The following is an 8,082-nucleotide window of genomic DNA, read 5'->3' as shown; positions in this document are numbered from 1 at the left end:
TATATAGGGAAATTTTTTTTCTCATTATATAGGGAAATTTTTTTTCTAACTTTCAATTTATAGGGGAGAAGTGCTTCAGCACTTAAATTTTCCTTTTTCCCTTTTCCCTCTCCTGTCACGTGGGGTCAATTTGTCAGTCACATCTTCCTTTCCCCTCCCCTCCCCCTCGCGTTCCTTTCCGTCACGAGTAGGGTGAACCGCCGCCGCCGCCCTCCTCCTCACTCCGCAAGAAGCCCGACCTCGCCGCCCTCCGCAAGGTCCTGCTCAGCACCAAGCTCGTCCTCCTCTTCCCCGTCGTCATCCTCGCGCTCGCCGCGCGCATCTTCCACTTCGGATGCGTGCGCGGCAGGGACGCCAGCGCCCGGTCCGGCGGCAGGCCACCGCCAAGAAGCCCGTGGTCGAGCTCTCCAAGGGTCACAGGGGCGACAGCATCAGTGACAGGTCGCCCCGGTGTGGTACGCGCTGCCGGTGCCGCTCTGGGACCGCGCCACGGGCGAGCTGGCAAGCTTCAACACCGCCTTCTCCTTCTCCTTCTCGGCACCAAGCTCCAGGAGGTCCTTCTCGGCAACAAGGTCGTCCTCCTCTTCCCCGTCGCCAGCGCCCAGTCCGGCGGCGCGTCAGCGCCCTGTCCAGCGGCAGACCAGTGCCCGGTCCAGCGGCGGCGGGCTGGACCTGCCTTCCTGCGCCGGCTTTTCTTTACCTCCGTCCTGTGGAGCTCCGGTGCTGTTGTGTTGCTGCTGTGCTCCTACTGCAGATTCTCGCTCTTCGGTTGGCCGCGACTCTGAACGCAGCTCTCCTACTGCTGCAGATTCTCCTACTGCAGGTTCAGAGGTGAGGTCCAAGGTCCTTCTCTGCAGATTCCTTTTGTAATTCTTTTGCAGACTCCACCTATTGAGCAACAGCTAATCTGTGCTAATAATACTCTGCACAGGCATACAAACACAATTGTAATCTGTGCTAATAGCACTATGTGCTTGGAGTTTTTCTTTCATGGTTCTCTGATTACAAATCTGAAAATTCACATACCAAATATACACAACCAAACATTGCCTAGAACAGTTGACCTCAGTTATGATCCTATTAATCAAATTAGTTCCAGTGAAGCTAGATTAATTTTGCAACTTATTTTTCTGTGGGTTATGTGCAGATGGACTCATTGCTTCTGAGGTTGCTTGAAGATGACTCGTCATCGGATGAGGACTACGATGTGGCGGCTATTATGCTCGCTGATCTTGTAAAGAATGAGCAGCCCAACCATAGTGGTTCTGTGCAAGGTCATAAGGTGGTTCGTCGGAACAAGCAGAAAGGAGATGCAAAGCTCTTTGATGACTATTTTGCAGAAGAACCTGTGTTTGGTCCGGTCACGTTCAGACGGCGGTTTAGAATGTCAAAGAAGTTGTTCTTGCGCATTGCAGGTGCTGTAGAAGCACATTGTCCATATTTTCAGCAGAGGAGGAATGCAGCCGGGGACCTTGGCCACAGTGCTTTGAAGAAGATCACTGCAATATTGCACATGCTTGCTTATGGGGTTCCTGCTGATTCTCTTGATGAGGCGCTTTACATCGCAGAGAGCACCATAATTGAGAGCCTAAGGGAGTTTGTCAAAGCTGTGGTTGAGGTTTTTGGGGAGCAATACCTGCGAGCACCAAATGAGGAGGACACAGCAAGACTTATGCAAATGGGTGCAGCTAGAGGCTTCCCTGGGATGCTTGGATGCATAGATTGCATGCACTGGTAGTGGAAGAATTGTCCAACAGCATGGCATGGGCAATTCACCGGGCATTGCCATGATCCTACAATCATTTTGGAAGTAGTCGCATCACGTGATCTATGGATTTGGCATGCATACTTTGGGATGCCTGGTTCTCACAATGACATCAATGTCCTACACAGATCTCCTTTGTTTGCAAGGCTTGCTGCTGGGAAGGCTCCACCTGTGAACTTTCAAGTCAATGGCCATGATTACACTATGGGCTACTATCTCGCAGATGGCATTTATCCCTCATGGTCCACCTTTGTCAAGACAATTAGAAACCCAAGCAATAACAAGACAGCACACTTTGCAAAGGTTCAAGAAGCTGAGAGGAAGAATGTTGAGAGAGCTTTTGGGGTGTTGCAGTCCCGGTTTGCAATTGTCCGAGGCCCTGCTCAATTTTGGGACCAGACGACCTTGTGGCATATCATGACAGCATGTGTCATCATGCACAACATGATAATAGAGGATGTAAGGGATCAACCTGAAGATTTTGTGTATGACCATGTGGGAACACCTGTGGAACCCGAACAAGATGAAGACCGAATCTACAATTTTCTAGAAATGCATCGAAAGATCGAAGACCCCGTGGCACATAGCCAGCTTCGTGATGACCTTGTTGAGCATTTGTGGCAACTACATGGGCAATGAAAATTACTGTAGGGGATGAAATGAGCTATGAACTTGTAATTATCTGATTGATAAGCAGTCCCAAGATATTGTTGTCCCCTTGTATTCTGTAATGTTATAATAATTACAGTATTCTGTAATCTGTAATGCATATATATATTGCATTAACTGTGAGTTTCAGAAAAGTTTCAGTGGATCATTGTACAATCTGAATCTGCATTCAGCATTCAGCTTCTGTCAGTTTCTATAATGCATATATATATATATTGCATTAACTGTGAGTTTCAGAACTTGATTCTGTTGGATGAGCATCATATTTCAGGTACATCAACAGACCATCATATTTCAGCTATAGATTACTGAATTCAGTGCAAACATTCAAGGTCTACAGATACTTTCAGAACAAGGTCTACAGATTAAAAAAAGAGAGAGAGAGGCAAAAATACATTCAAGAAGCATAGCCAGCTAATCTTGATCAGTTTCAGGTACATCAAGAACTGACCCAGACCATGAAACATAGACATTTGCAGGTAATCTGAGGCAGCTAGCATCCTCCACTGCCTCCTACTATTTCAGCTAGAATTTTAGCACGCTTGGCCTCCACATATGCCCTCTGTGTGTCATCGAGAGCACTCGTGTCCATGAACATGATTTTTTCGTCCTCCTCCTTCTTCTTTGCAGCTGCTTTGCGCTCTTCCGCAGCTGCTTGAGCCCGTGCCTTCTCACCCTTGAGCCTTAGTCTTTCTTCCTCATTTGCTGCCTTGCGCTCTTCCGCAGCTGCTTTGCGCTCTTCAATTGCAACTTTGCGCTCCTCAATGGCCTTGATTTCCATCCACCTTGAGTCCTTGTCAACCGCAAGCCTCTCCTTTGATTCAGTCATCTTTTGTATCGCCTCCTTGTAGCCACCGGCATCTTTCTTCGACCTCTCTTTCTCCTTCTTCCTCCCTGCAGGCCTCTTGCTCATTTCGTCAATTCCTTCATCCTCCTCATGGGCTTCAATATCTGCTGAAGATGAACAGTTGGACCTTGGCCTCTTTGGTGGGCATTCAAACTCCCTATCTATCCACTTCTGATTGTTTTGCAGCAATGTCCAGCAATGTTGCATGGTAAAAGGCCTATGCTTCTGCTGATCCATGGCCTTGTACCTCTCCTGGGCGAGGTTGGCCTATCAAGGCAAAAAAGAGCAAAATGTCATGATCAAGTGAACAAAATGAGCAAAGAAGTTTTGAACAACATGAACAATGTACTCACTTGTTCTTGAAGTGGGACTCCACTTGGATGTTGGCGTGCAACTTGAGCAAGACATGACTTCCATTTGTTACAACATTCTTGGATTGTAGACCAACGATGCTGGAGCGAGCCGATTGTTCTAGTCGTTGTTGTATTGCCATTACCGTGAAAGTGCTCTGAGATGCGGCTCCAAAAGGTGCTACTACTTTGATCAACTCCTGCAATGGCATCAAGGGACACGGACTCCCATGCCCTGATCAAGGCAACATCTTCGTCTGATGAATAATTGGCAGCCCTTTGTCCTCTTTTCCTTGTTGGACTGATCAAAGTGTCGTCTTCACCATGCTCCTCATCAGCACTTGGCAATGGTTGGAAGAGAGAGATATTTTCTACTTCAACACTGTCATCCATCATATTGGAAAAAGATTGGGCACTGCACATTCAAACAAATTCATCATATATAGAGATGCAAGGAACACTGAACACCGATAGAGACATCCAGAAATGAAGAGCATTTAGTAAAACATAAATATTGATAAGAACCTAATAGGCATATTCTTCTATGGCTATAGCAGTAAAACATCAATATCCTGCAGTAAACTAGAATGGAAGAGCATTCAGGAAACTATAAACAATTGAATGCTACACATGTACAGCTATAGCCTATATAAGAATATGAACACATTTGGGAAATTTAGCTAGAAGAAAAATATGAACTTGTAATTTTCTAATTACTGATGACATTCAGTAATCAATCACAGTTTTGTTGAGGGTATGTTCAGTTGAAGCCTGATGGTGTTAAATTATTGTTACTTCAATTGTTTTGTCCCAAGTTAAATTAGCCTTGCATCATCTATGCAACCTGATAGTACTTTCTGTCGATAACTTTTTTTGCAGAAACTGAACTTGAAGCTGAGGGTATGTCCCCCCAAAATAAACCACAATTCAGTCAGAGAGTTTTTGCAGAAACTGAACATGAAGCTGCGCAACCAGATACTTTCATAACTTTCATAACTTAAAGCCCTTTATTCTGATATTTCAGGTACATCAACAGACCATCATACTTCTACAAAACAACAGAAGCATAGTTATGGACATTGCACGCTTCACCAGAAAATACCAATGAGATACTTATGCTTAAAGAAAACAGCATCGATGTTTTCAGGATCAGTTTATTATCTATCAAAAACAAATAATTGAAGACTCAGTACTTCGCTTGCTAATTGCTACTATGCTTGTCGATGTGGTGGCTAGTGTACTGAACTCCTAACTGCTTGCATCAGTAGTAATGCAGTGCAAGCATAACCTCTGTAACTCTAAAACAATGACACCAGTAAACAAATTTTGCAACAAGTACATGCATATCATATATTCAGAGCAAGAAACTTCTGAAATTTACCTTGCAGACATTCCATCAAACACATTGGTGGCATCATGGGTGTCTTCCTCGGTGCCACGATTGGGAGCTGCCATGCTTAACGACGATGAAGAATTTCTTGTCGGCGTTGAAGCAGAGGCCACCAGAGTTGAAGGCTTCTTCTTCTTCGGGCCCGGCTTCTTCCTTGCTGCCTTTGCCAAGCCGGTGGTACGGATCTTGGGCTTCGGTGGGGCGTTCGGCATTGGGGGCATCATCGCAGCACGAGGTGGCGCGACGCCCACGGTGCCCTTGGCCCAAGCTGGGGCGCTGCGCCCATGGGGGGCATGCCTGTGGGCGACATGGCCGGCGACCCCTCCATGGAGGGCATGCCCATGGGCAGCGCGACCAGCCACCCCTCCATGGGGAGCATGCCCGTGGCAGCCACCTGGGAGAGGTTGGCCCAGCGCACAGCCCCGGCGGCCCCGGCAGTGGATGCCATGGGCGGCGGCGGTCCCCAGTGAAGCATGGGTGCAGGAGGGGGATGAGGCTGGCGGAGGTTGACGGAGGGCTGCTGGTAGGGCTCGTCGGCGGCCATCGCGTTGCGCTGCGGGGGCTGCAGTCGGAACAGGGAAGGGCGACGGCGGGCAGGGAAGGGCGACGACGGGTTCTTGGCGACGACAGGCAGGGAGGGGCGACGGCACGCGACTGGAGGAAAGGGGCGACGGGGTTTTCCCCTTTCTATTGGGGATTTGATTGAAATTATTGGGGATTGAGAAAAAATAAAGGGGAAAGGGGAGTGTAAAATCAATCTATTGGAGTATGTTTTTTCAACATCAATTCCCTATATTGAGAAAAAATGGAAAAGGAATAGGAAAAATCAATCTGTTGGAGTTGCTCTAACTATTCAGCCCACAAACGTAGTTGGGCTGGGCCCCAGCCTGCCTGTGAGAGAGAGCAATTGGAGTCCCTCTCTAGGAGCTCTACGTGTTTTTAGCGGAAACGCCCATCTCCAAGAGTGCCCAAAACTCTGTCCAAAAATCTCGTTTTGAGAGCAAATGAGAAAATCACAGCTCCAAAAGATGCCCAATCCAACTCCCAATTTTTTCGCACGTCCAAAAACAACGGCATCTGGAGCCATATTTCTGCTGTTGCAGAGAGCTCCCAATTCTTCAACGCACTCTGCTGGTCCCACGCCTTCACCTATCTGTGCCCCAGCTCCGTGCACCATGAAACTAGGCAACTAGCAGGAGCCTCTGCCGCAAAGCATGCCGTCGAGACGCGCTCCATGCCGGCGACAGAGCTTGCTGAGGTGACAATCCCGTGCCTATGATGGCACAGGCTAGGTCACCTACGTTCGAGACCCAAACCTCCAGCTGCACCTGCTAGCTCGCTTCCTTGGATTGAGAAGAAATAGCTACACTATAACATCGAGGAGAGGATGAACAGGATAAAACTCGTCAGGAGGGAGAACCAGGGAAGAGAGTGCTAATGGAGAGGGAGAGACCGTGGAAAGAGGAGCATGGGGAGGGAGAAGAAGAGTTTACCGGCTTCGGCCACCTCGGGAGAAGGACAAACGGATGAGAACAAGAATCGCAATAGGCCCATGACTTGAGATGCATGAATGATGCTCCTCTGATCATGGTGGCAATGACATATCTGAACCAACCTTTGCGTGTGCGAATAAAAACTGACAGCATGAGTGCAGGAGAAAGAAGATTCTCTCTGGAATGGAACGACATGGCATTTTTTTTGGAAACTAAATATAGGGCAACTGTTGGAGGAAACCATTTTTTTGTGCCCAAAACTTTTTGCAAAGGTCCCAATATAGAATTATTAGGAGTAAATATATTGAGCACTCTTGGAGATGCTCTAATAGGACATTAACACAGTATAAGAAGCTAGAAGCTAAGCATAGGACCGAAGAAGCATATAAGCTGCCATAGAGTGCTACGAAGTTCCAAGAACGTGGAACAGGCCAGATAACACAAATAGAAAGGGACAGATAACACAATGACTCTGTTCGGCTGGCTGCGGCTGGTGGCTGGTGCTGATTTGTTGTGAGAGAAAAATACTCCTGGCTGGCTGGTGCTGGTGACTATTGCTGATTTAGTGTGAGAGAAAAACACTGGTGGCACCAGCCAGCAGAACATAGTGAATAAAAAGGGGCACGTGCCTCATTTATAACTTTTTTATATATAAAGGATCAATCGGCCTTTCTATCCACGAGTTGGATATATATAGCCAAGAGTTACAAGAGTTCTTAGACTTTTAACTTTAAATGACAGTTTTGGAAATATATGAAAAAACTCTAAAACAAAGAAAGAAAACTAGAAGACTAAACTTCAATCTTGTTCTTCGTTCACGTTTCATCGTTGAAAGGCCTTATCGCAGCACCAAATCATCACATCAATCATCTTCTTAGAAACCTGATCAAATTGTTTGATACCGCTGAGGTGACAAAGCTAAGCCGAAGGTCGTCTCTCAAGAAGAAAACGATATCGAACCTTGTACCCCTATTTACTGTGTGCCCTCTGGCCTTGCCAAATTGAACCTTGTACCATTGTTCTTGGTTTTGATTTTTTTTCCATCTGCCCTTTTGTTTTGCCTTCCCGTGATACTCAATTTACGTTTCATACTTATTAGAAAAACATTTGTAATTCATGATTTTTGCCAATTTCATGTATGATTTCTGTTTCTTGCTTCTCCTTGCAAAGGTTTATGCTTTTAAGCTCAAATCGTTGTACCATAACTGGTAACTGCTCAGGTTCCCTGAGAATCACACAAAGGGCCACGAAGTAGGAGCAACTCAGTGGTTCAAACTAGTGAAGCAGGGGAAATTGTGTAGCGTGAGATTTTGAGAGAGCACTCGTGCCGTTCGTTCAAAAAAAAAAAGATTTTGAGAGAGCAAACAGACGGCAAGGCAGCAGGGGCTCAATCCAGGAATATGTGGAGTCTTATCCGGAAGAAATCCGAGCAACGGCAGCAACTCTACCGCTTCCAGCTCCCTGCTCCCTGCACTTGTTTTTTTAGGCAAAAGTCTATTTTACCTCCTCCAACTATCACCAAAGTTTGGTTTTCCTCCTACAACTATAAAACCGGGTATTTCACCTCC

At 46.6% G+C, this 8,082-nt stretch overlaps 1 protein-coding gene across 1 annotated transcript; it reads right to left on the bottom strand.

Annotated features, from left to right (window-relative positions):
• Positions 1 to 2,927: 2,927 nt before the first annotated feature.
• LOC120647720 (glutathione S-transferase T3-like) lies at positions 2,928 to 5,635 on the bottom strand. Its single transcript, XM_039924577.1, has 3 exons — positions 5,013 to 5,635; positions 3,635 to 4,046; positions 2,928 to 3,548 (listed from the first exon to the last, which is right to left on the bottom strand). Exons 1-3 carry the CDS (start codon positions 5,243 to 5,245, stop codon positions 2,928 to 2,930), a joined length of 1,266 nt encoding a protein of 421 aa, XP_039780511.1. The 5' UTR covers positions 5,246 to 5,635.
• Between the last annotated feature and the right edge of the window lie 2,447 nt (positions 5,636 to 8,082).

Source organism: Panicum virgatum, chromosome 9K (genome assembly GCF_016808335.1).
Source record: "Panicum virgatum strain AP13 chromosome 9K, P.virgatum_v5, whole genome shotgun sequence".
Classification (NCBI taxonomy): Eukaryota; Viridiplantae; Streptophyta; class Magnoliopsida; order Poales; family Poaceae; genus Panicum; species Panicum virgatum.
The sequence above is the reverse complement of the archived record's forward strand: the minus strand, read 5'-3'. Positions and strand labels throughout refer to the sequence as shown.

Bases quoted from the DNA above. Each gene is read 5' to 3' on its own strand.
- LOC120647720 (XM_039924577.1), bottom strand. From the start codon at position 5,245: ATGATGCCCCCAATGCCGAACGCCCCACCGAAGCCCAAGATCCGTACC. The intron at 4,047-5,012 runs GTAAATTTCAGA...TTGAATGTGCAG, and splicing joins TTTGATGGAATGTCTGCAAG to TGCCCAATCTTTTTCCAATA. The intron at 3,549-3,634 runs GTGAGTACATTG...TTGCCTTGATAG, and splicing joins GAGTCCCACTTCAAGAACAA to GCCAACCTCGCCCAGGAGAG.